This window comes from Mustela erminea, chromosome 19, assembly GCF_009829155.1.
Source record: "Mustela erminea isolate mMusErm1 chromosome 19, mMusErm1.Pri, whole genome shotgun sequence".
In the NCBI taxonomy this organism is placed as follows: Eukaryota; Metazoa; Chordata; class Mammalia; order Carnivora; family Mustelidae; genus Mustela; species Mustela erminea.
This window is the reverse complement of record NC_045632.1, coordinates 42,404,194-42,427,523: the sequence shown is the minus strand read 5'-3', so window position 1 is coordinate 42,427,523 and position 23,330 is coordinate 42,404,194. Positions and strand designations below refer to the sequence as shown.

Below are 23,330 nucleotides of genomic sequence, written 5' to 3'. Positions count from 1 at the left end.
AAGCCAGAGTCACACAGCCCAGGCTGACCCTCTAGAGTTTATTCACTTCTAGTGGTCCTGGGTCGGGTGGAGACTTGGTGGCAACCCCCGACACATGTCAGGGCAGGATCCCAGGTCCTACGCGCGGCTTGGGCAGGGGTGGCCTGTCAGTGTTCCTCCAGCATTCAGGAATCTAGAGATGACAGAGAAAAAAATGGTTGGTCAGGTGGGGCCCACACTCCCGCCGGCACCGGGTTTGGGTAGCCTCACACCTTCAGACTCGTCACCAGCCTCGAAGTCGGGCTCGGGCTCGGGCTCGGGCTCGGGCTCGGGCTCGGGCTCCGGCTCGGGCTCCGGCTCGGGCTCTAGCTCGGGTTCGGGTTCCGGCTCCAGTTCAGGTTCGGGTTCTGCCTCTGCCTCTGGTTCTGGCTCGACATCCCGCTCAGCCTCTTCAGAGGCCCCAGCTTCCAGCTCCGGATGGAGTTCCTCGGGCGTTCCGGATTGCACTGCCTCTGAGCCCCTGGGAACCCCAGCCTCTTCGCAGTCTGAAGCTCTGGGCAGTTCGGGGCAAGTGGTTCTCAAGCCAGGGGCCTCAGGTGTCCAGTGGCCAGGGCACGAAGTGTCGTAGCTGCGTTCCCGGTAGCCTGGGGCGGAGGTGGGAGTATCTGAGGCTCATTTTCTGCCTCTGCGGTATCCCTCCCCACCCCACACACACCCTTGGGGGTCGGGGAGACTAGTACTCGGTTCCCCACTCTACCCTTTATGCCACGCCCCGCGCTCTGGCTCAGGCCCCGCCTCCGCGCGCTCACCGGTGCCCACGTGCTGCCAGTCCCAGGCGGGGTCGGGTGTCCGCGTGGTCCGCTGCGCGCAGTGCAGCAGCTCCTGACAGGCGAACTCGCCCTTGCTCTGCACCAGCAGCAGCAGGCGGCGCACCCTGCGCTCGGCATCCGGCAGCGCGTCTAGCGCCTCGTACTCGGGCCCAGTGAGCACACCCCGCGCCAGCAGCGCATCCAGCAGAAGCCCCGAGTCCGCCTGCAGCGTCTCCACCAGGCGTTTCCGCTCCCGGTCGATGGTTTCTGAGGGCCGCTCCTGCGCATTGCCCATGGTGGGGGCTGCATGGGGGAGGGGAGAGAGGTACTGGGAGCCGGGACTCCCCACTTTTGACCTCTCCCCCAGGGTCTCAGTGAACACCCACGGCTGCGATTTAAGTTCACCTCCAGCCGGCGGCCAGAGAGCTCCTCGGCAGAGGGCTTGTCCCCAGTCTACTCAGGCTTCTCTTCATCCCCTAAATGACAATTGTGGCTCTCCACTCCTCTGGGTCCGTATTTACTCTCTACCCCTCTCCCCAGTCAGCACGTCCCTCCTGAGCCCCCGCTGCCTGTGGATCCCATATTCTATTCAGACCTAGTTTATCCAAAGGAACTTCTATTTCCCAGCCTGCTTCCCTACTGTAACAGGAATAAAGATGATCCCAACTGATCCCAATACCCAGCCTGCAGCCTCGACTTTTCCAGTCTATCCGCTGACTATTTCTGTCATCCTAACCTCTTTCTTAGTCTGGCGTTTCCTGTCCAGCTTAGACCCTGCAGAGCACTGAATCCCCTCTGCACCCAGAGCACAAGTGCTGAGGGCCTCCGCTCACCGACTGAAGGAAGTCCGGGCTCCTTATTCTGACCCCAAGGATATGCGCTGTCCCTGCAGCCCCTCACCAATGCCCCCGTATGTCCCATATCCCTAATACCTGAGCAGGGTTACCTAAATTTTCTTAAGTCCTAGCTCTGACCAAGATCTCCTGACATCACCTGAGATCCAACTCTTTCCCTGCTGCCCTGGCAATCTTCTCTTGCTGCTTCCTTAAATGCCATAGACCCAACTCATAAAAGCTGTCAACAAATGCTGCTGAACTTTCAGTTTTCTTCCATGGATCTTCCTATTTTGAGAGCCTGTCTCTAGCAAGCAGTGGGTGTTAGGTAGAAATTAATCCATTTATTAACAAGCAAGGACAATGGCCCATCACTTCTGGGGTGGCCTGACCCAGGCAGTAAGGCCCCTGGCATTAAGCCCCAAAGGGGTCAGGCCCTAGACCACTCCCTCTCTCAGCTCATCTCCTCTAGCCTTGGCTTTGTCCACACAGCACCCTCCTGGGTCTCATCCTCCTCCTGAGGTCACTCCCCTACTTCTCTATCTGGCTCTAGGTCTGGGAGAGTGGTTGTAGTCCAAGCCCCATCTTGCTTCCAAGGTCTCTCTCACTACCACCTGGTGTCATGCTGTGCCTCCCTGGTCATTTCACCACTCCTGGCCATACCGCATTGTCAGCACTTCCCCCAGACTACTGAGCAGAGACCAGAACTATCCCCTGTCCCCCTCTCCCTGGGTCTCCATCAGCATCCTCCCTCAGGCCCCCATCATCATCTTATCTCCTGTGACAGTCTCTCTCAGTACCCTTCACTCCCGTCCCATCACCCCCAAAGCATAGTGACTTTGACAAGTCTCTGGGGCAGGATTTATTGTCCCCATTTTACAGATGAGGAGACAGTTTCAGAGAGACCAGAGGGCAGAATTGGACTCTGACTTGTTCCAGCTTGAACTTTGAGATCTCCTGCCAAGCAGAATATCAGCCTCAACTACTTGTCCCCTTTCCCCACTGCCCATCAGAGAGAATGAAGATCGTGTGGCCTGGCCACTCAAACCACCTCCCACCCCTATGGACAGCTAGGTTTCCCCCACACACACCACCTATTTCCCTCTGCCACACAGTGCTGGGAGAACCGTGCAAGCCCCTGGCACATGTAAACGTTTGCAGATGCTGTTCCCTAAGCCTGGAATATCCTTCCCCTCCCTCCACGCTGGGGGCCCATCCTCCAAGACTCAAATATTCCCTTGTCCACCCCAGTGCCTGAGCGTCCCCAAGGCAGACTGGCTCCTTCTCTTGTGTGCCCCAGAAGCAGCATCTCACCACCACGCTGACATCACTTCACTGTGTTCAGGGACCCTCTGCCCTCTTCAGCGGAGACCTCCAAAGACTGTCTCCCAGTCACGGGTGCAGGACCTGCTCAGTACAAGTTGGGGCTGGGGGACAGATTGGATTGACCCCTCCTCCCTCATGGCTCTGCAAGTTATTTTCACGTTAGCCTCCTCCCTGCAGTATGCCAAGTGCTGCACTTTGTCCTGTGTGGGGTGCACAGGCCCCAGCGGCAAGTCAACGGTCGGAACTGAATACCGAAATTTAAGTCCCGGCCAGTCCTTCAACGATCAGAGGCCAAATCCGGAGCTCCAGGTGGCTCCAGGTGCGAGGCATCGAGGAAGGTCTCGGCCTCCCTCCACCTCTCTGCGCGGTCTCTTATGCTAGAGAGCGAGGGTTGTGGGAAACTGCGGGAGGCTTTACAAAAGAGCGATCACAAGGCTCCCCGTACCTCCCCCGCACCCAGTCCCACCGCGAGAACCCGGTGGAGGGGCGGTGCTCACAGACCTCCTTCGAGCTCGGCTGGTGGTGGTGGTCGGGCGCGGATTCTGCCCAGTCTCAGTATCTCTTCCCTCCCCCAGCCGGGTGGGGTGGGGCTCCTGGTTCTAAGCGTTCCGGGCGGCCCCACTCATGGGTCGAGCCTCCGCGGGGCAGTAGATGACGAGGCAGAAAGGGCAGGGCGGGGTGGGGGTGGGAGCAGCAGCTGCGGCGGGGGCGGGGCGGCCAGGGCTGCCGGGAACTGGGAGCGGGGAGGGGAAGGGGGGAGTTCTGGGGACACCCGGAGGCAGGCTTTGGGGGGTCGGGCACCCCTGGGCTTCTAGGCATAGTCCGCCTTCCCTCCCCACCCCAGGCGCACGGAATGAATCCGGGAGGGGGGCCTTCTGGCGTCGGGCAATTCCCAGGAGATTTAGATCCATCTTCTCTTTGAACTCTTTCTGCTTATCCCAGATAAGGCTCAGAGAAGGGGACCAGCTTACCCAGGATCACAGAGCAGATGCATTGTGGAACCGGATGTGACCCCAAAAACCCCTGAGGTTGCAGTGGCCACGTGCTAGCCCTGGAACCGGCCTCTGGGCAGAAGCCTAAGCATAACTAGGGCCTAGGGTCCCAAGCACCTCCACTCTCCAGGGGTTCCGCTACTAAAGCTTTAGCATCTGGAAATTTCTATGAATGCAAAGTCCCCCTCCACCCCCACCCATGACTTCTGTGCTCCCTGGTCGGTAAAGAAAAGAGACCAGAAACACAGAAAAAAATGCAGTTTATGTGCAGGGCTCAGTAATGGAGAAGGACCACAAAGTAGCAGGGTCTTGGTTCTGCCTCTTCCAAGGGCACCAGGAAGCCCAGAAGGGGGTGCTGCTGCAGGCCAGTCCCTCAGGTAGGCTGGCTTCAGAGCCAAGCAGGTCTCAGGGGGAGGGATTGGCCCCGGTGTCTAGGTAGGAGGCTCGGCTCTCAGGGGTGCTGTAAATGGTTAAAGCTCCAGGAAGGCTGAGAGTTGGGCCTCCCAAAGCCGCTTGGACATCCAGCAGGAGTGGTGCCCCAAGGGTGGAGTCCTTCCCTAGGAGGATTGGGCTGTGCTCAGCAGAGAGAGACAGCTCTTCCTCCTCTCTTGGAGGAAGGAGAGCTTCACCTGTCCTGCCTGCTGGTCAGTCAGGATGCAACATCCATTCTCTACTCTCACCCACTGGCCAGAGCATGGGTAGCCTCAGTAGCTATCCCAGGGGCAGCCTGAACTCCCAGTACTTCCCTTCAAACACAAACTGTTCAGCCCACCCAATCCTGGCAGCTCAGACCAAGGTCCTGAGTCACCACAACTCTCACCTGGCCCTGGAGAATTTAACCCTTTGACTGCCAGCTCAGTCTCACTCCTCTCCGGACCCAAGGGCTGCATCTGCAGAGGAGAACCCCAGGAAGCAGTTGGGGAGGGGAGTGGAGGAAGGGAGCTGGGGCTCTGGCTGAGGGCTTGGTTCAGTAACTCTAACCCTTGCCCTCCCCACCTTCATCTTACCAGGGACAACTCCATGTCCAAGTCCATCAGGGTCCATTCTCGCCCTTGGTGGCTGGGGCCCAGCACCTGGGGGAAGCTCTCAGCCAGTGGTGCCCTTTCCCCCTCCAAACAGACCCCACCCAGGCCCCCCTCCCCTCTGCCCTGTGCTCCTGCCCTGCTGAAGGTATACTCACATCCAGGGGCCCTGCGGGCTCCACACTTTCAGTGGGGGGCTGAAGCAACATGGGAGGTAGCAGATGCTCTGGGCTCCGCACCCCCCTCTCCAGGCCCAGAGTTCCCCTGCACACAGAGAACTGCTGTCAGCCTGCAGTGTTCACCCCACATTAGGTTCCTAAGGAACCTGGATACATCAGGATCAAAATAGGACAACTACAAGACGGTAGGAGAGGATTCCCCACCTAGAGGGTGCTTAAGGAGCGCCTCTGCTTCCTAGGTTTGACTTGAGGTTTGGATTATGGAACTGGGGTACATGTCCCTTTTGTTTGGAATTGTCAGCACCCATGGTTCTTAAACTATAGTGTACTTGTCAATGTTTCCAATCACCGAAATGAATTCTGTTACAATACAGGTTGGGGGGCGGCGGGGTGCCTGGGTGGCTCAGAGGGTTAAAGCCTCTGCCTTGGGCTCAGGTCATGATCCCAGGGTCCTGGGATCGAGACCCCCATCGGGTTCTCTGCTCTGCAGGGAGTCTGCTTTCTCCTCTCTCTCTGCCTGCCTCTCTGCCTACTTGGGATCTCTGTCTGTCAAATAAATAAATAAAATCTTAAAAACAAAAAACAATACAGGTTCCGGGGCTCTACCCTAGATAGACTGATTGACCTGATGGGAGCTTCTACTTTCCAGGGCATTTTGATGCTGCTACTCTTTAGAGCAACTCTGAGAAATTTGGTCATCATATTGCCTCACCTCCCCCTCAGCCACAAGGGGTAGGCAAGGCTGGGAAGTTAGTTAGCGGTGGTCTACCTGCAGAAGAGGCCCTCAGGGCTCCCAGGCAAGAATGGACGCTTTGCTCACCTGTCAGATACCTCCCTGGGACCCCTTGGTTCGGGCTGTTGGGCATTCCTGGGCCCCTCGGGGCTGAAGTTCCCTTTCCCTTCCAGGATGGCCTGCACCACAGCCACAGGCAGTGGCGGGGGGGCTGTCACGCAGAAGTCACACTCGTTTGGGGCCAGGGCCAGCCCGGCCTCGCCTTCCCCCCCTGGGCTGGCCGGCTCTTCTTTGAGCAGTGCCAGGCCCTTCTCCCTGCACCAGAGAAAAGCTTCAACCAGACTCCGGCACTGACCTCCCCCTTCTCTCCATAGCCATCTGGGCTGCCAGCCCCCCCCCGCCCCAACAAGCTCTCCAGAGGGCGGCCCTGTCTGTCTTACCTCCTAACACTTCTGGAAGGAGAAAGCCTGGTCCCATCAGGGGATGGAGAGTCTTCGTGGAGGTCAGAGATGATAGGGCCCCTGGCCCTGTGAGAGCTGCTGAGGCCTGAGGCGGTCTCTGGGAGGGGCTGTAAATAGATGACTGAGCCCAGTCCTTCCTCTCAAGCAACAGGGAGAGCCAGAACCTAACCAGTACCCACATCTACCAGGTCTGAGGAGTAAGATTTGAGGAGGGAGGCTTAGTCCATGCTGGGGAGCCTGGGTTTGGGGTGGAGCGGAGGGCGGGGGCTGGCCTCCATGTTCTCTTCCCGTTAAGGAATGGGGGAAAGGAATAGGTTCTCCATAAGCCCACTTTTGCCCTAGGGAAGGGAGGAGAAGAAAAAACCTACCGACTGGATACAGTAGGGGTCCTGCAAGAGGGCACCAGGTAGGGGACAGGCACTGAATTTGGCTGGTGTTGGGCATGAGCTCCCCTCCTCCAGCATCAGGGACCTGTGCAGGGGGCAGGGCAGCTACATCCCCCAGGCCTCTCAGCCTGCACCTCCCTCCCTCAGGCCCCAGCAGCCAAGTCAGCAGAGCTGAGGCCTGTTGCCAGGGCATCAGTCACATGTTGGAGGCAGAAGGGGCTCCCCCCAGAAATGGGGGCCTTTTGGGGGTGGAGAGGGGAGGGAGAGAGCATGGTTTGAGCCCCAGACCCTCTGCTGTTGGGTTGGGATGTTTTGGAGTGAGGAGGAAGGGACTGCTAGGGGTAGGAATTTCGGGCTAAGGTCTGGAACACAGGGATCTGGGAATGGGAGTACTTGGTAGGATTGGAGGGAGAGAGGGAAAGTCCTGGAAGGGGGGACCTTGGGGAAATTCCCATGGGTTGAGGAACACTGTACTGCAGGGAAGAACAATGTGGATTCCTGGTGAGAGCTGCTGGAGGAGGAGGAGCCCCGCATGGGACCTCTGGCAGGGAGGTTCCTGGGAAGTGTAGGGGTGTGTGTGAGGGGTGGACGTCCCTGACTTTCTCACTCACAGCTTTCTCTTAGCTCCTGCGCTGCTGGACCCTGTCTGAAGTGGCCCAAAGAGGCACTGGATCAGCTAAAGAGGAAGCAAAGAGTTAATTCATACTTGGGACATTGTCCCCACCCAACAAGGCACTTCCAGGTGGATTTGTTCAGGAGTGATAGAGAGAAGGGTAGGGGGAGAGGAACACCTTTCCAATGACCCGGTGCTGCTGACCATGGCTCTGCCGCAGAGTCACCACCTCTCTCCATAAGATCTCGTTCTGCCTGCGGGGGAAGGCGTGGGAAGGTGCTGAGGCATCTGAGAGTCCTCCCGGTTACCACCCCCCACAGAATGGCAGGTCTAAACCCACGACCACTCCGATGAGCATCGATCCGCCCAGAACTGAGTTCCACAGCTCAGCCTCTTTGGACGGAGGCACTAAGAAATGAGAGAGGAAGGAGCTGTCCAGAAGAACTGTCTGGCAGCCAGTGTTCTCTCGCCCAGACTCCCCTTCTCCCTCCCAACCCTCCTACGCCCCCTCCCCCCGCACTGCCTGAGCTCCCGCAGCCGCGCCTCGGTGCTCTCCTGCACTCCCCGCAAAGCCTGCACCTCGCCCAGCAGCCGGCCCAAGTCCTCGGGGCGCCAGCGGCCGTCGTCGCTGCGCAGCGCAGGCACCTGCAAGTGGGAGGCACCATCAGTTCAGAGTCTTCGAGAACAGGGCTAGCCTTCTCGACACCTCCACGCGAGTTTGCTGGTTCCCGAAGGCCGCCCCCACCTTGCGCCGCACACGTTCCAGTAGTTGTTCTCGGCCGCGTACGAAGCTCGGGTGCTGAAACTCGACGTGGTCGCGCTCGGGCCTAAGCAGGCCGCCCTGCTCAATGCTCACCACCTTCCGAAAACCATCTAGGGAGGGGGGAATGGGAGCGTAAATCCCCCCCCCCTCCCGCTCACCAAGGCCCTCGCACCCACTTCCCTCCCGGTCCTAGGAACTCACACATGTTGAGCTGCCGCACAAAGCTTGCCATGTTGCTGTGCTTGAAGTATTGGGGCAGCACTTCCTTGGCGAAGCGGCTCTGGTCGCTTACGAGGAAACTGGTCCCGCTCTGCCAAGAACGCAGCCCGCCCACCCACGGTGCGGGCGGAGACCGGACGACACAGTGAGCCGTGCCCGCCCTCGGCCAGGCCCGCGCTTTGGCGCGCGCGCGCGCACACACACACGCACACACACGCACACACTCGTACTCACGCTGGAGACCCGTGCCGCTCATGAAGACATGGGACAAGGCCAGGCCAGAACCAGCTCTGCGGCCTAACCTGGAGCGACCACAGTCAGTCCCTACCCTAGCCAGACCCACACTCCGTACTGGGTTCTGGGAAAGAAAGAGCAGAAGCCAGACTTCCAACCCTGGAGGGGTCCCAGACCCAAGACGCCACTCCGATCCAGAACCAGACCTAGCTCTTCCCTTCTCCAAGTCTCTGTTTTCCTATCTGTCTGTTGGGGTGGGGTGGGAACTAAATGACCTCAAAGATCCCTCAGGCTCTAGGTCTCCAGAAGGCGCCTACCCTTTCCTCGGTCCGGAGGAAGTCGCCTCATCTTCATCTCGCACAACCCCTCCAAGTTAAACTACACTGGACAGCTGAATCGGGAGACCCATAGCCCTGTCCCAGACAGGGGTTGGGTGGGCGTGGATGTTCACTGACGTGGAAGGATCCTGGGGACCACTGGGGAAGTCACGGGGCCCCAGCCCTCACCGGGCTCCAGCGGATCAGGTGGTCTGTCCCCGGGTCTCCCACCAGCGCCCATAGCTTGCCGAGGAACGCAGGCACTGGGCTGGGGCCCGGCTCCGTGGGCAGCGCGGCTGGCGCTTCCTGCATGGCGCAGTCTCGGCCGGCTAAAAGCTCGGGCCGGGTGCCGCGGGCTTGTGAAAGCCGCGGAAAGTGCTGCGTTTGCCGCCCGCCCCGCCCTACTCCGCCTCCCCGCGCGGGGTCAGGTGGGGACCACGTGCGAACCCGCGGGGCGGGGCTCAGACCTCTGCAGCCGCACCGGCAGACGGAGAGGGAAGGCTGGGATCGAATGTGAGTGGAGGGGTCCGGTGGGGAGGAAGACCCGGGTTCTAGTTCCACCCTTCTCAGGCTGTTTCCTCCTTTGCTCTTCGGGAGAAATCACCCATGCGCGGCCCGGTGTGGGCTGGAAAAGCCCTAGAAGGCGATAGCCATTGCCTGGATAGGGAGGGCAGATAGGAGCAAGGGGTGTGGAGAGCGGGTGCGGAGAGAAGCTGGCACCATCCCGCAGAATTCTGGGGCGCTGTCACTCCAAGGATGCGGAGTGCCCTGTCCCTGACCTCCGTAGCCGCATCGGTACAACTGATCGATCCCGTGCCAGCCCGGTCGGGTCCTTGGGCTTCTGAAGTTTCCCCGCCCTCCCCCTTCAGAGCCGGCCCCGCCTTCCAGAGGACGCGTGTTGCTACAGGATTTGTTTATTTCACACTCACACCCGAGTCGCCACAGGAGCCAGGGTCCTCTCTCTATCCGCCCCCCTCACGCGCCAGGGCCGTGGAGCTAGCGCAGCGTCAGCAGAGGAGTGGGACTGGGGGAGGATGATCCCATTATGGAGATCCGTCCAGTGGACTCAAGACGCCCTGGGATGGTCCCAACGCTATCCTACATGCGCTCATCTTCCAGAGGCACAAGACGCAACAGAGACCCGAAGGAGCGGGCTGGCAGTTGGTGTACGCCTGGACAAATGCATCCAGCATCTTAGCGGCCACATATATACTGGAGAGGCGACCACCCCATCACGCCACAGGCGTGGGCAGCCAGGGATGGGGCTCCCGCGTTAGTTTGAGCGTGTAGCTGCGCAGGCGCGGACAATGCGCGCGGAAGGCGTGCAACACAGAGGGTCGTACCACGCAGAAGCAGTGTACTTCGCGCAGGCCCGCGCAGCGCGCCGCCAGCAACTCCAGTGCGGCGTCCAGTTCCGCTGAGGCAGCAGCGCGCACCTCAAGCGCGCGCAAGGTTGCGCAGTAGTGGCGCGCTGCAAAGCACACCGGGCCTACCGTATCCCCAGAGAGGCAGAGACGTAGCGCAGCCACTGGCACGGCAGGTTGTAGGACGCGCGTCACGCTCTCAGCCGGCAGCGCTGGCTCCAGCTCCAGCTCCACGGCCAGTCCTGGGTGGCGGCGGCGCACCGCGGCCCAGGCTTCCTCGGGCAAGCGTGGCGCGCGTGCGTCCTCGGGGCACGCGCACCGTAGGGCCAGGAGAGCGAAAGGCGCGCGGTCCGGCGCTGCCAGCACCTGGAGGGCAGTGCCCGACAGGCTAGCTAGGTGTAGGCCGAGGGCGCACAGGCGCGGGCACCCTTCTAGTAGCTCGAGCACAGAGTCGGGCTTCACGCTGCCTACCAGCGTACAGTTGTCAAGGAAAAGACTGCGGAGCTCGGGGCAGCCGCGTGCCGCCTGCAGCACCAACTCGTCGTCCAGCGTAAAAGGCAAGCGCCTAAGGTCGAGGTGGCGCAGCGCGCACGCGGCCCGGCATATAGCGTGCACGGCGTCCAGGATGTCGCGGCCTGCATCGAAGAGCGGCTTTTCTCCGCGGCACTCCAGGCGCAGGCTTCGAAGTCCCGGGGTGCGCACCGCCAGGGCGGTTAGCAACTCAGTGGCCGCCCGGCGGCTCGGCTCCCTCGCCGGCTCAAATTCCAGTCGTAGGTTGTGAACATGGTCCAGGCAGGCAGACAGGTATGGCAGCAGCGTGCCTTCTCGCTCGCAGTCGCAACTTGCAGTTAGAACAGTGGTGAAAAAGGCATTGGCCGCAAGAAGCCTCTGCCCATCCCCACTTCCTGACACCCCACACATATACCTCCCAGTCCTGGTCATGCCAGGTTGCCCCCAAATAGCCACTGATACTAGGAGGGAACTCCTTTGGACGATGTCAGATGCGCCTGCCGTGAGTTGAAGCCCTGGCAGGGAGAGCCAATGGTACTTCAGGAACTCAGCTTTCTCAGGGGGCTAAGCGTCCTCTAGACTGTCAGATTCTCATTGTGCCTCTGCTACTACTTAGCTGAGTGACCTGTACGGGGTAATTAAATCAATCTGCCTCAATTTCCTATCTCTGCAATAGAGATAATTCTGCCTATCACTACATAAGGTTTTCGTGAGGATTAAATTAATATATGTAAGGTACTTAGAACACCGGTTGGTACACAGTACGTGGTCAACAAATGTTAGTAATGATTATGCTTTTACATGTAGATATCCCCAAGCCCTGACTCCATGAGAAAGGGAGAAGGCGGGAGACGGAGGAGTCTGCTCACCTGATGGTCGTGTTGTGCCACACCACGCTGCAGGTAGCAGCAGCAGCCCAGGCTCTGCAGACCCTGGCAGCAGCTGCACGGTCCCTCAGAGACAGGTGGCGAAAGATGAGTGCCAGCACCTCCTCTGGCAGTTGCTCTCCAGGCTCGGCCATGATCCTGCAAGAGATGGGAACTCTGCCGCTTCCAGAAGCTCTTGCCTGGAGAGAGGGGCATCTCTGGGCTCCAGAAAGCCAAAACGTTGAGGGGACGACCAGAGCCTATGTGTGCAAAGGCTTGTGGCCCAGAAACTGCTACATAATTTGCAGAGCCCAATGCAAAGTGAAATTTGCAGAGCCCAATGCAAAGCTGAAAATATTATTAATGATTTCAAGTGACAGCAAAACATTTAACCAAATTATTAAACAAAGCATGAGGCCCAGTTTCACTTACTGCACAGGTCTCAGATCCATGATCGCCCCTGGTTGCTGAAGGATTTCTGATTCTCCTTTATACTACCTTCTCACTTGTTGAACAAATCTATCTACATTTTATGCTACACTAGAAGAAATGCAACCACGATCTGTGTACGAGGTTGATAAAGCCAAACATCTGGATTTGGAAAATGCTGTTCGATTTTTCTCTTCGCCCCTAAAGTTTTCCCTGGGGAAGGTGGAGGGCAGCTGCACCTGCCTTGACTCGGGACAAAGCTGTCCTCCCCTCCCCACCCCACCCCAGCCCAGAGAGCCTCCTGTCTCCCTTTACACACACTCAGAGCCACCGGGACCACCCAGACTAGTCTTCCAGACACCTTCCAGAACTGCTCTCTTCCCAGCTTCTGTTGAGTTCCAGGTTAGTACTGGACCCAAGCCTCGCCTCAAGGGCCATTGAAATGAGGGCTTCTCAGACGGCGGGGGATATCAGAATAATCCGGACACTTGTTCACAATACAGAGTCTACCGCCCCACCTACTAAATCAGGCTCTCGGGTAAAAGTGGGGCCCAGGAATCTGAAGTTCAGCAAGTACCAGTTGACTTTACAGGTCCGTAGTTGAGAGACCTCATCCCGAGCTAGTCACTAGAGAGTGACGCCTGGGTTAATAGGGCGGGGGCATTGGAGAAGACTTCTAATTGGCGGGGACCACCAGCCAATCAGGAAGCGGGGGAGGGGTGGGGCACAGCTGAATCCGCTCGAAGAGGGGGCGGCGCGTTCCTTTCCTCCACCTCACTAGGGAGACGAACCGGGTGCTTCCAAAGAAAGGCCGGCTGGGTGGAGAAAAGCTTCGGGTTCTGGTGCCTGAGGGGTCCTGGGTTCAAGTTTCAATCCTGACTCCGGACCAGTCCAGGCTCAGGTCGGGCAGTTTCGGTTCCTCTGGAGTTCTGCAGACCCATTCCAGAGCGCGGCCTTTATCGGAAAGTGTGTCCTCATCAAAGTTGCCCATTTTAGGGTGCTTGAAAGTTTTCCTACACAACGTTTCACACCACTTGCCAGTTTTCTAGTTCCCCGTATTTTCCAGGCTAACGGTCCCTTACTGCACTTTGTACCTCATGTATCCTGGGGCTTCAGATACCCGCGGCCAGGCTTGAGCTTGGACCCACCGGCACCCCGTTCTGAGTGTCAGGGAGTAGGAGAGGTTAGAGATCATCCCGCTCAAACCCTCCCCACCCAGACGTCACTAGAAAATTGTGGTGCCCAGGGGGTGCCTCTTTGTTGATTCGTCCGCTCCCTGCTTGAGAAAGCGGGGTAGCTCTCACCCTGGGCCCCCTACCCCTGGGATCATAAGAGCCGAAAGCGCCCGAAGTCTTTTCCGGTGGCTCTTTACGCCTTCTAACTTCGGGCGCCAATGTCTTACCTGCTCTACGGACCAGGTGGGCTTTGCCCAGAGGCTGGGGACTGGCAGCGAAGGACAGTGGGCGGGAAGAAACCGAGGGGAGCATTGGGGGCGGGACGCCGGGGCTGACTGGGCTGCTGGGGCTGGGGCACCACCCCTGCGCTCCGCGCACACCCGGAAGCATCCTAGTCCAGTGGAGCCCGGCGGGCGTGTGAATCCGAGCTGGGCCAAGGCCGCCAGGTTAGTGCAGAGGGTGGGTGGGCTTCTCGGTGCTGGCGCGAGCAGAGGCGAATCCTGGCTCAGGAGGGTGGGCGCAGCTCGGTTGTCATCCGCGACTGCCCGGGCCAGTTGGTGGCGGCGGCCTGTTGGGCTGTTTCCGTGAGAGGCGACAGAGAGCGTACGGACGATGGCGTTCGCAGGTTCCTTGTCCCAGCTGAGGTCCTTCGAGGGGGTGTCAGGTTCCTGCTGGTTGGAAGGCGGGCTGGGCCTGATTCTGAAAATGTCTGTGGACAAAAACCTGTTCCCGCCCCAGCCAGGTGAACATACGACCCCAGCATGAGAGTGGGCACAACTGGAGTCAGGGGGAACTTCCCTCGGGAGCTCGGGAGCAGGCCAGCTGAGTAGGGAGCGCTCCAGGATCGATGCAACCCTTGAGGGACCGCCCGGCCCAAGGCGGAGCTGCCGGGGGATCGTTAGGCTATATTAATGGCGCGCTGTGTCTGGCTGGCCCCTGGTGGTAGGGGCCTATTTTCTTGAGTCGGTACCCGCTAGTGACTCACAGTCTCAGCTCAGCCGAGAGTCCCCAAGACCTGGCCCGTTTCCACCCTCAGAGAGGCGGACTCCCGGTGGGTAAGGCGCGGGGCTTCCCGAGGAGGGGCTTCCGTAGGACACGTAGGAAGGAGTTCCCCAGCGGACCAAGGGAGCCCAAGGTCTCTGTCCCAGTTATCTGACCCTCTGAACCTCCAGGCCGGCAGACCCTTTTGATTTCTCCCACTTGTCCACTAGTGAGTGTGATGGAGCATCGCCTCTTCCTCCAGGTTTCCAGTACCCGCCCCGACAGTCCTGACAGGCAGACTTTGGCCGGGTCCTGCCCTCACTTCCGCCCGTGGGGCCGATCACAATGATGGGGTCAGCAACTTCTAGTCGTGGGGCTAAGAAGACAAGGAAGGGGAAATGTTTCACAACAGGTTCCCACACTCTTCTACCCTCTGGTCCACTCCCTTTGGGCTCTAACTCCTTTCACTTGTCTTGTACTGCTCTTGGTCCCACTTGTCACCTATAGAGTCTTACCCCATTTATGTTTTTTTTTTTTTGCTTCTATTTTATGTCGCCTTTAAAAAAAGATTTTAATTTTATTTATTTGACAGGCAGAGATCACAAGTAGGCAGAGAGGCCCGCTGAGAGAGAAGGCGGCTCCCTGCTGAGCAGAGAGCCCAATGTAGGGCTAGATCCCAGGACCCTGGGATCATGACCTGAGCTGAAGGCAGAGGCTTAACCCACTGAGCCACCCACGTGCCCCTTTATGTTGCCTTTTAATACAAGGGACATAGGTCTATTTTACATAAAGTTGCTTGTTGCTAAATACAATGAAAATAAGAATCTCCCTTCTCCCCACTCTCTTCCCCACCCTCTGCAGAGGTAAACAATGCTAGCTAGCTTCCTTTTAATTTCCAGACTACTGCTTTTCCAGACTACTACTACTCACAAATATCAATATGGTTTCTACCGAAAGGTTATGGGGGGGTGGGCACGCAAAAGGCATGTCTCCTGTGCGCAGAGGGTGGGATGGACCATCACTAGGTACCATTTCTCTTGCCAGGTCTGGGTGATGCTGGGGAGCCCCTGCACAGTTACTGTCCCAGCTTTGGCTCTTGGGTTAGGGTGTGGCAGCAGATCTGAAATGCAGCCTCTACTTTTAGCTCAGGATTCCTGCTCCTTCCTCATCAAGGTCCAAGGTCCAAGGTCCAAGGTCCTAGTTCCTTGTGGCAGCAATCCCCCCCTTCCCTGTCCCTCATGTAAATGGGTGCCAGCTGGGGCCCACCCCATCTGTTCTGCCCAGAGCAATGACATCCAGGGTGCTCACAGCTAGGGCTCAGTACCCCCTCCTAGCCTACTATATATAAACGCTGGAGATCAGAGATAAAGAAGTGTGACTCTTGGGGCAAGAGGTGAGGTCTTGAGCCAACATTTCTGGGACAAGGATGGAATGTTGCCTCAGGAGGGGCGGGGAGGAAGAGGCAGGGCAGTTCTCCACCTATAGCCTCACAGTGCAGTAACAGGGAGGCAGTTAAACTGAGGAGGGTCAATGAAGTGGTTTCCTGGCTGGGAATTCCCTGCCCTCCCACCATGATCTAGGGGCTAGGATTTTGTCAGAAGATAGAGGAGATATGAGCACCAAGGGGCTCTGGCTCTGTCTGGACAGGGAGGAAATCTGTGATAGAACAATTTGAGTTGCATAGGACAATAGTCCAACTGCAAGGACTTTGACTTTAGAACAAAAAGGAATGATTTAAGTGACGTAATTGAGAAGTTCAGGGTGCAGCTAGAGCCAAGAGCATAGCATGGTTAGGCATGCACCTCTTTATCTCTTGGCTCTGTATCCTTCTTTGCCAGTTTTATTCTCTGCCAGCAGCAGCAGAGGAGTCCTGTCCTTTCTTCCAGCTCAGTCCCATGGGAAGGGAAACTAGTGTCTCTCTTCTTTATACGTCCAGCCACAGTTGCAGGCTGGTTCTGACTGGTTGGTACAACCTAAATCCTATGCCCAATTCTGAACTAATCACTTTAGAAAGGGGAGTAGAGTATGTGGATTTGGCCAGGCCTATTTCACTTGTGCATACCTGGAATTAGGGAGTGGAGTTAGGGCTCCTAACAGGCACATGGGTTGAGAAGAGGGAAGAGGGAAGGCCTGAAAGGTGAATCAGGATTAGGAGAGGGAATCTGGGCAGGTGAAAACTACAGGTGTCCTTTGAAATGGACCCAGGAGGTATGTAGTAGGAATGCAGGTGACAAAACATAGTGAGGGCTATTGTCCCGAAGTGATCATGGGGGTTCAAGTTTAAGCTGAAGGCATACCAGGATATGGGTTCTGTTGGCTATGGGGCCTGGGCACTATCCAGGATAAGGATGTCTCCTGTCAGCTTTGAAAGAGTGACCACCTGGCCTGAGGAGAGGGCAGACCTTCTCTGCCACCACCGCAGGGGAGTACCTCACTTTTTCTGCCACTGTGACCCTGCGCTTTCTCTGGAAAGATAGTGGCCCGACAGTCCTCACTGCAACTCTGGGCTGAGCTGTGCTGTGCTGTGCAGATTTAGAAGCACAAGGGGCTGCCTGTAAGAGGATGAACTTCCCCTCACAAGTGTCCTGGCTGGGAGTGGGGGTGGGGGGGGCAGCAGCTGAACCACACAGGACTGGACAGTTTTTCTCCAGGGCTGGGTGGGGGGGTGATCTGGATGCCTGACTATCTGTTTCTCCAGGGGACAAGATGGCGACTGGGTCAAATGGGCTCGACGAGTGGGTGGGCAGCGCATACCTATTTGTGAAGTCCTCGCTGGACAAGGTGGTCCTATCTGATGCCTATGCTCACGCCCAGCAGAAGGTGCCGGTGTACAGAGCTCTGCGGACTGCACTGACAGGTGTGTGGGTGGGCGGGTACTTGGAGAGGAATTGGGAGGGTTTGGGCCTTTTGTGGGCGGGACCAGGGGCTGAGGCCCCACCTCCTCAATTCTTTGGGTCTGTGCTTAACTACCGAGGTACAGAAAAGATTTTACGGGGAGGGGGGAGAAGAGGAGAGGGATGCCTGGCTTTGTCTTCTCTGTTTACACAGGTGTGCCCTTGGGTGTAGACGTGTGTCCCGTGTCTGTGTATGATCTACCTATATATGCATTAACGTCCCCACCTCTCTATGCCCCGCCAACTCCCCAGACCAATCAGCTCACTGCTTTCTACTAATTACGCTTTCTCTCTTTTCCTCTCTCACTGCAGCACTCCTTGCCCAAAAGCCCTCCCCAGTACCTACCTTTTGGGAGCCCCCCTTTCCCATCTCAGGGCACAGGCCACAGGAAACTGAAACCGGTTGGGGGATCTGCCTCCTTCCTGGGCAGCGGGAGCCACAGTTAGTAGAGGCCGAAGACCTGACACCTTCCGCTCCTCCGACGCCCCGAGGGCCTCCTACCAGAAAGGCTTGGCCGACCTGGGCACGGGCCCCTCTCTGCTGCAAAGCTTCTCGCCAATCCCTTTTGCCTACCCTCATTTGGGGATTCGAGGATGGATCTGGGGAGGCACCCACTCCGTTGCTCCCTGTGATAGCTTCTGGCCTTCATTTTGGGTTGTTGCTGTGTGCCTCCCAATTTTGTTTCCCAGTTGGGAGCTAGGGTCAGGGAGGGAGTCTGTGTGGGCTTCACCCCACCATGACCGCTTGGAAAAATGGCCCCGCATGGGGACCGCCTGTCGCATGACTGTCCGCCTCCGCAGAGAGTGGCGGGAGCCCAGAGGTACTGCAGATGCTCAAGATCCACCGCAGCGAGCCCCAGCTGATTGTGCAGGTGCGTTTCTGCGGGCGCCAGCCCTGCAGCCGCTTTCTCCGCGCTTACCGCGAGGGGTCGCTGCGCGCCACGCTGCAAGAGTGCTTGGCGGGGGCTCTCGCCCTGCACTCTGTGCCGCTGCAACTGGAGCTGCGCGCCGGCACGGAGCGGCTGGACAACTTGCTGACGGATGAGGAACGCTGTTTGAGCTGCATCTTCGCCCAGAAGGTGCGGCTGGGCAGGGGCCAGTTTGGGGTGGGGCGGGGATCTGCGGCTAAGAGGCCCACCGACGCTGCACTCCCCTCCCTAGCCTGACCGGCTCCGGGACGAGGAACTCTCTGAGTTGGAGGAGGCGCTCCGGAATCTGACGTGCGGCTCGGGGAGCCAGGGTGGCAACATGGAGGTCGTTCCAGCGCCCTCGCAGTCCCTGGCCACCTCTCTCTCAGAGGAGAAGCCACCGGCACCACCGCCGCCACCGCCTGTCCAGACTTTTCTGTTCCAGGGTCAGCCCATAGGTGAGGCGCGTGCAGAGTTGAGGCAGGGTCCTTGGGAAGAGGGAGTTTGGGAGGAGCAGGATCTGGGACAGTCTTGGTGTTCCCGAGCTCACTCTGCTTCCCACTCCTCCCCGCAGTGAACCGGCCGCTGAGCTTGCAGGACCAACAGACGTTCGCGCGTTCAGTGGGTGTCAAATGGCGCAAAGTGGGGCGCTCCCTGCAGCGAGGCTGTCGTGCGCTGCGGGACCCAGCGCTCGATTCACTGGCCTATGAGTATGAGCGCGAAGGGCTGTACGAGCAGGCCTTCCAGATGCTGCGACGCTTCGTGCAGGCAGAGGGCCGCAGGGCCACGCTGCAGCGCCTGGTAGAGGCCCTTGAGGAGAACGAGCTCACCAGCCTGGCAGAGGACTTGCTGGGCCTCACAAATCCCGATGGCAGCCTGGCCTAACCTGGGTACCAGAAAAAGGGGGGATTGGCCAGTTGCCCAGCAGGATTTGGAGCGTCCGAATGACCCTCGGCTCCTTCTGCTGCTATTGCTGAGCTCCTGTCCATCCATGGGACTCTGAAACCACACTTGTAACCCCACTTAGCCCAGCTGTTGGAGCTCCTGGGCACTGTCGACTGCCTTCTCCAGGAGTTGGACAAGCACCCACCATTCCTGCTGCAGTGCCATTGGGGGTTTGCCCCCAGATACTGTGAGATTAACAGGGTGCCTGGGTGACCTGCTGCAGCAGTCTGTCCACCCCAAATGAGGGGCTTCTGGCCAGCCCTTACCTCTTCACTCATTGAACAACTACTCATTAAGCACTTGCTGTGTTCTAGCCATCATCCTGGGTGCTGCAAATACCGTGGTGAACAAGATACACGAAACCTGCCTGCCCCCAGTTTATACTCAGTGTCGGACTGCAAATTTTAAGCAACAGCAATAAAATATTACCTGTTTTTTAAAAAAGATTTTATTTATTTATTTGACAGACAAAGATCACAGGTAGGCAGAGAGGCAGGCAGAGAGAGAGGAGGGAGCAGGCTCCCCGCTGAGCAGAGCCCGATGTGGGGCTCAATCCCAGGCCCCCAGGATCATGACCTGAGCCGAAGGCAGAGGCTTAACCCACTGAGCCACCCAGGCGCCCCTACCTATTTTTTTTTTAATGTGAAAAATACAAAAAGTTATGGGGGCACTGAGCAGCAGATGCCTAACCCAGGTTAGGGATTGGGCTTCCAGGGAGAGATAGGAGTGTGAATAGAGGAGAGAGTGGGGAGTTGAGGGAATGGCAACATTCTGGGCATAGCCAGCCTCTGGTGAGGTCTTGAGGAAAGTTAGAAGGACAGAGGATGTTAGAAGAACAAAGTTTGGAGTGACTAGATCTAGGGGTGGTGGGTGGGCTTGCATAGTTTGTGAGTATGGGACGCAGATAGCTCAGGATCTGGTAAGCCATTTGACAGATTTTGGATTTTATACTGAGGCCAGTGAGAAGCATTTAGAGGGTCTGGAGCATTAAGGTTGGGAGGCTGGTGAGGAGGGAGAGGGAGAGGTGGAGGGAGGGAGGGTAAGGGAGGAGGCCCAGGCAAGGGCAGTGGCTGCAGAGATGGAGGGAAGGGATGAACACTGACTGTGAGCTGTTTAGACTGAACGATAACAGGCATAGTGACACTGGATGAGCAGTGAGAGTGCAGGAGGACCTCAGAGTTTCTGCCTTTTTCAATCTGATGGAGGATGGGGCTGCCTGCTCAGGTAAGGGGGCCCTCGATCTCCAGAACAACTTTCTGTCCACTGGGGCCCCAGATCAGACCCTTTACTCACAGGCCTACTTCAGAATCCCTCCAGTGGCACCATCCCTGCCAGTCTAGTCTGGCCTGCAGTGACCCAGGCTTACTGCATGAGCAATGAGAGCTGCTACCAGAGTTGTGAGAATTGAATCGCCATCTTGTTGGCGTGTGTGTGTGTGTGTGTGTGTGTGTGTGTGTTGCTGGGGTGGGAGGGGGACATGACAGAACCAGGAGTAAGGAGGCAGCCATATATTCGGGGCCGTTTATGATTATAGGTCCTGCCTGGTTGAACCTGGGCGGCTGGTGAGGTGAGGATAGGTGCTTCCAAGGATAGCTTGAGATCGTGGCCAAGTAGATGCCTAAGAGGCTCAGCCTCCGGGATTTGGGACCAGCCAGCCCTGGACTCCAGCTAGCCCAGGCACTGCCTCATTCTGGAGAGGAGGGGGTGCGGAGATTAACAGAGAGGCTAAAGTTTCTTCCTGCCCCAACAGAAAGCAGGTTTGGGGAGTTTGAGTCCACACCGAGACCAGAAGCCACCTCCCCCTCAGGCCTTCCCACAGAGAGCTGCCCGTGGGGATTCCTCTCAGAGATTAGTCTCTACTTGGAGACAGCGCTCCCCGCGGCGCCAGGGCGGAGCTGAGCTCCAGATGTCCAGGCGCGCACAGCTGGAGGGTCACGTGGTAGCAGCCTGGGCCCCCCTTTCCTGCCAACGCTGCATTTGGCCCAGGCCCCGTCCATGGCTGCCCTTGGGACCCTGCGCTGAGCCCCGGAGGCCCTGGCGTCCGGGGCTGCGCCGCTCCCAAGGGACAAGCGTGAGTGTCAGGATCCCAAGGACCAACGTGGTGGGTAGGGAGGGGTAGAAGGGATTCGGCTTCAGCGCGGGAAGGGCGGGTGGGGAACAGGGCCGAGCTCCGCGTCTCCCGGCCTGAGGGAACCGTCCTGGGCCAGCGCTGAGGGGGTGGGGATTGGCTACTAGGAGAAACTTCCAGCCCCTTCAGGGTACCCAACCCAGTGTGTGGGGGTGTGCCACGGCCCAGAGCAGTAGAACGCTGGAGGGGGATGAACGGCCGGTACCGGAGACCCTCGGCGTTTGGCCCCTGCCCTTCCCCTCGGGGAGAGGGAGGCCGGGAGCCCCTCCCGGCCAATGGCTGCCGCGTCGCGAGCCCCTGACTGAGTCTTTCCGCAGGGGGCGCGGGCGCCTGCCACGCGGACATGAGGCGGAGGCTGCGCCTCCGCGGGGACGCGTCGCTCACACTGCTCCTCGGCGCCGCCCTCGGTCTTCTTCTCTACTCACAGCGCGAAGGCGCGGCCCCGACGACTAGCGCCCCGCGAACGCACAGGAAGGCAGCGCCGGAGCCCACCCCCGGACTCCGGGTCTTCCAGGCATCGGACGCAGGCGCAGCCCCAGCCCCGCCGGCCTACGAAGGGGACACACCGGAGCCGCCCACCCCCACGGGACCCTTTGACTTTGGCCGCTATCTGCGCGCCAAGGACCAGCGGCGCTTCCCCCTTCTCATTAATCAGCCGCACAAGTGCCGAGGAGATGGCTCACCTGAAGGTGGACCCGACTTGCTCATCGCGGTCAAGTCAGTGGCGGCGGACTTCGAGCGGCGCCAAGCCGTGCGCCAGACGTGGGGTGCTGAGGGTCGCGTGCAGGGGGCGCTCGTGCGCCGCGTGTTCTTGATGGGCGTGCCCAGGGCCGCGGGCACAGACGGGGCAGAAGCGGAGAGGGAGGGCACGAGAACCCATTGGCCTGCCCTGCTGCGTGCTGAGAGCCGGGCGTATGCGGACATCCTGCTCTGGGCTTTCGACGACACTTTCTTCAACCTAACGCTCAAGGAGATCCACTTTCTGGCCTGGGCCTCGGCCTACTGCCCCGACGTGCGCTTTGTTTTTAAGGGCGACGCAGACGTGTTCGTGCACGTGGGGAACCTGCTAGAATTCCTAGCGCCGCGAGACCCTGCGAAGGACATGCTCGCGGGTGATGTGATCGTGCAGGCACGGCCAATCCGTGCGCGGGCCAGTAAATACTACATCCCTGAGGCGGTGTATGGCCTACCCGCCTACCCGGCCTACGCTGGTGGTGGGGGTTTTGTGCTTTCAGGGGCCACGCTGCGTCGTCTAGCCGGCGCCTGCGCACAAGTTGAGCTTTTCCCCATTGACGACGTCTTTCTGGGCATGTGTCTACAGCGCCTTCGGCTCACACCAGAGCCCCACCCTGCTTTCCGCACCTTTGGCATTCCCCGTCCTTCAGCAGCGCCGCACCTGCGCACCTTTGACCCCTGCTTTTACCGGGAGCTGGTTGTAGTGCACGGGCTCTCAGCTGCGGACATCTGGCTTATGTGGCGCCTACTGAATGGGCCCCGAGGGCCAGCTTGTGCCCGTCCGTGGCCTGTCACTGCTGGCTCTTTCCAGTGGGGCCCCTAGCCACCTTCATGGTCCCAAGCTCCCCTCACTCAGACCCAGGAGGACTATTGCCCTGTATGTAGTTATTTCCCAGAGGTGGAAGATTCCAAAATCTAGCTCATATCCCCGGAATTCTGCCTCCATAAGACCCCAGGGAGTTAAGATTGAGCTTGGGTCTTGCTGACCTACCTTACTGGGATCTGATGTAGAACCAACCAAATGGTAGCCCTTTGAGACATCTAGGGTTGAGGCCTTAGGGCACCAGGCTCTGCCAATCAGACATATTTGATCCTCCTAGTACCAAGTAGGTTTTGGGGGGTTGGGGATGGGTGGTTGCAGAGGCTCATAGAATCTGACCATACTGCTTGATTTGGAAGTCTTAGAGTGATCCAAATGCGGGTCTCTCTCAAGGCTGGAGGAGGTGTGGGGGCCTGGAACTGGGAGGCATTTTGTTACAACTTACTCTGAAGGTAGGCACTGAGCTTCCCACCTGCCCCTCCAAACTGGATTTTCAGCCCTGTACTGAACTTTAGATCTTCTTCTAGAGGTCTCCTTTCCCTAAGCCAACCCCTCCTGGGCCCTGGTCTGGCTGGAACACCAGTGACGGAGGAACATACGGACAACCAAGTGCACAGTCCTACCTGAAGTGTTTCTCTACCACCTAAGGATTTACACACAAAACAATGCTAGTCTCCTACCAGGGGCTGTGCTGCCCCACTCAGAAGAA

At 58.5% G+C, this 23,330-nt stretch overlaps 5 protein-coding genes across 15 annotated transcripts; 2 read left to right on the top strand and 3 right to left on the bottom strand.

Moving 5' to 3' along the window:
- Positions 1-24: 24 nt before the first annotated feature.
- NOL3 (nucleolar protein 3) lies at positions 25-3,640 on the bottom strand. Of its 5 annotated transcripts, none has more exons than XM_032325384.1 (5): positions 3,449-3,640; positions 3,200-3,348; positions 789-1,091; positions 252-623; positions 25-172 (listed from the first exon to the last, which is right to left on the bottom strand). In XM_032325384.1, the coding sequence occupies exons 3-5, from the start codon at positions 1,081-1,083 to the stop codon at positions 165-167; spliced, it is 675 nt and encodes a 224-aa protein (XP_032181275.1). In that variant the 5' UTR covers positions 1,084-1,091; positions 3,200-3,348; positions 3,449-3,640; the 3' UTR covers positions 25-164. The 5 variants fall into 5 exon arrangements, with proteins under 5 accessions (XP_032181275.1, XP_032181273.1, XP_032181277.1 ...); XM_032325382.1 differs by having other exon boundaries at positions 3,200-3,324; XM_032325386.1 differs by lacking the exon at positions 3,200-3,348 and having other exon boundaries at positions 252-316; positions 347-623; positions 3,449-3,639.
- Positions 3,641-4,180: 540 nt separating this feature from the next.
- Positions 4,181-9,674, bottom strand: HSF4 (heat shock transcription factor 4). 6 transcript variants are annotated; one of them, XM_032325176.1, is made up of 13 exons: positions 9,056-9,674; positions 8,298-8,406; positions 8,079-8,206; positions 7,854-7,978; positions 7,512-7,587; positions 7,332-7,396; positions 6,703-6,805; positions 6,314-6,455; positions 5,961-6,084; positions 5,120-5,225; positions 4,947-5,012; positions 4,760-4,829; positions 4,181-4,496 (listed from the first exon to the last, which is right to left on the bottom strand). In XM_032325176.1, exons 1-13 carry the CDS (start codon positions 9,176-9,178, stop codon positions 4,345-4,347), a joined length of 1,389 nt encoding a protein of 462 aa, XP_032181067.1. In that variant the 5' UTR covers positions 9,179-9,674; the 3' UTR covers positions 4,181-4,344. The 6 variants fall into 6 exon arrangements, with proteins under 6 accessions (XP_032181067.1, XP_032181063.1, XP_032181064.1 ...); XM_032325172.1 differs by having other exon boundaries at positions 5,961-6,188; positions 6,314-6,441; XM_032325173.1 differs by having other exon boundaries at positions 5,961-6,188; positions 6,314-6,441; positions 8,867-9,149.
- Positions 9,675-9,764: 90 nt separating this feature from the next.
- Positions 9,765-13,544, bottom strand: FBXL8 (F-box and leucine rich repeat protein 8). Its single transcript, XM_032325177.1, has 4 exons — positions 13,438-13,544; positions 12,827-12,989; positions 11,610-11,765; positions 9,765-11,071 (listed from the first exon to the last, which is right to left on the bottom strand). The coding sequence occupies exons 3-4, from the start codon at positions 11,759-11,761 to the stop codon at positions 10,099-10,101; spliced, it is 1,125 nt and encodes a 374-aa protein (XP_032181068.1). The 5' UTR covers positions 11,762-11,765; positions 12,827-12,989; positions 13,438-13,544; the 3' UTR covers positions 9,765-10,098.
- A 12-nt stretch (positions 13,545-13,556) lies between these two features.
- On the top strand, positions 13,557-19,382 carry TRADD (TNFRSF1A associated via death domain). Its single transcript, XM_032325178.1, has 5 exons — positions 13,557-13,656; positions 16,890-17,048; positions 17,887-18,164; positions 18,247-18,451; positions 18,568-19,382. Exons 2-5 carry the CDS (start codon positions 16,898-16,900, stop codon positions 18,876-18,878), a joined length of 945 nt encoding a protein of 314 aa, XP_032181069.1. The 5' UTR covers positions 13,557-13,656; positions 16,890-16,897; the 3' UTR covers positions 18,879-19,382.
- Positions 19,383-20,869: 1,487 nt separating this feature from the next.
- B3GNT9 (UDP-GlcNAc:betaGal beta-1,3-N-acetylglucosaminyltransferase 9) lies at positions 20,870-23,231 on the top strand. 2 transcript variants are annotated; one of them, XM_032325040.1, is made up of 2 exons: positions 20,870-21,009; positions 21,384-23,231. In XM_032325040.1, exon 2 carries the CDS (start codon positions 21,410-21,412, stop codon positions 22,622-22,624), a length of 1,215 nt encoding a protein of 404 aa, XP_032180931.1. In that variant the 5' UTR covers positions 20,870-21,009; positions 21,384-21,409; the 3' UTR covers positions 22,625-23,231. The 2 variants fall into 2 exon arrangements, with proteins under 2 accessions (XP_032180931.1, XP_032180930.1); XM_032325039.1 differs by having other exon boundaries at positions 20,870-21,039.
- The last annotated feature ends 99 nt before the right edge of the window (positions 23,232-23,330 follow it).

What these genes read in the sequence shown, in the direction of transcription:
- NOL3 (XM_032325385.1), bottom strand. Translation starts at nt 1,083, where the DNA reads ATGGGCAATGCGCAGGAGCGGCCCTCAGAAACCATCGACCGGGAGCGG. An exon ending in CTGGCAGCACGTGGGCACCG is followed by an intron (nt 624 to 788) that starts GTGAGCGCGCGG and finishes CCTCCGCCCCAG; the next exon opens with GCTACCGGGAACGCAGCTAC.
- HSF4 (XM_032325171.1), bottom strand. Translation starts at nt 8,571, where the DNA reads ATGAGCGGCACGGGTCTCCAGCGTGAGTACGAGTGTGTGCGTGTGTGT. An exon ending in TGTGCGGCAGCTCAACATGT is followed by an intron (nt 8,207 to 8,297) that starts GTGAGTTCCTAG and finishes CCCCCTCCCTAG; the next exon opens with ATGGTTTTCGGAAGGTGGTG. An exon ending in GCAGGAGCTAAGAGAAAGCT is followed by an intron (nt 6,806 to 7,331) that starts GTGAGTGAGAAA and finishes CCCCCTGCACAG; the next exon opens with GTCCCTGATGCTGGAGGAGG.
- FBXL8 (XM_032325177.1), bottom strand. Translation starts at nt 11,761, where the DNA reads ATGGCCGAGCCTGGAGAGCAACTGCCAGAGGAGGTGCTGGCACTCATC. An exon ending in TGGCACAACACGACCATCAG is followed by an intron (nt 11,072 to 11,609) that starts GTGAGCAGACTC and finishes TCTAACTGCAAG; the next exon opens with TTGCGACTGCGAGCGAGAAG.
- TRADD (XM_032325178.1), top strand. Translation starts at nt 16,898, where the DNA reads ATGGCGACTGGGTCAAATGGGCTCGACGAGTGGGTGGGCAGCGCATAC. An exon ending in GCTGCATCTTCGCCCAGAAG is followed by an intron (nt 18,165 to 18,246) that starts GTGCGGCTGGGC and finishes TCCCCTCCCTAG; the next exon opens with CCTGACCGGCTCCGGGACGA. An exon ending in GTTCCAGGGTCAGCCCATAG is followed by an intron (nt 18,452 to 18,567) that starts GTGAGGCGCGTG and finishes TCCTCCCCGCAG; the next exon opens with TGAACCGGCCGCTGAGCTTG.
- B3GNT9 (XM_032325040.1), top strand. Translation starts at nt 21,410, where the DNA reads ATGAGGCGGAGGCTGCGCCTCCGCGGGGACGCGTCGCTCACACTGCTC.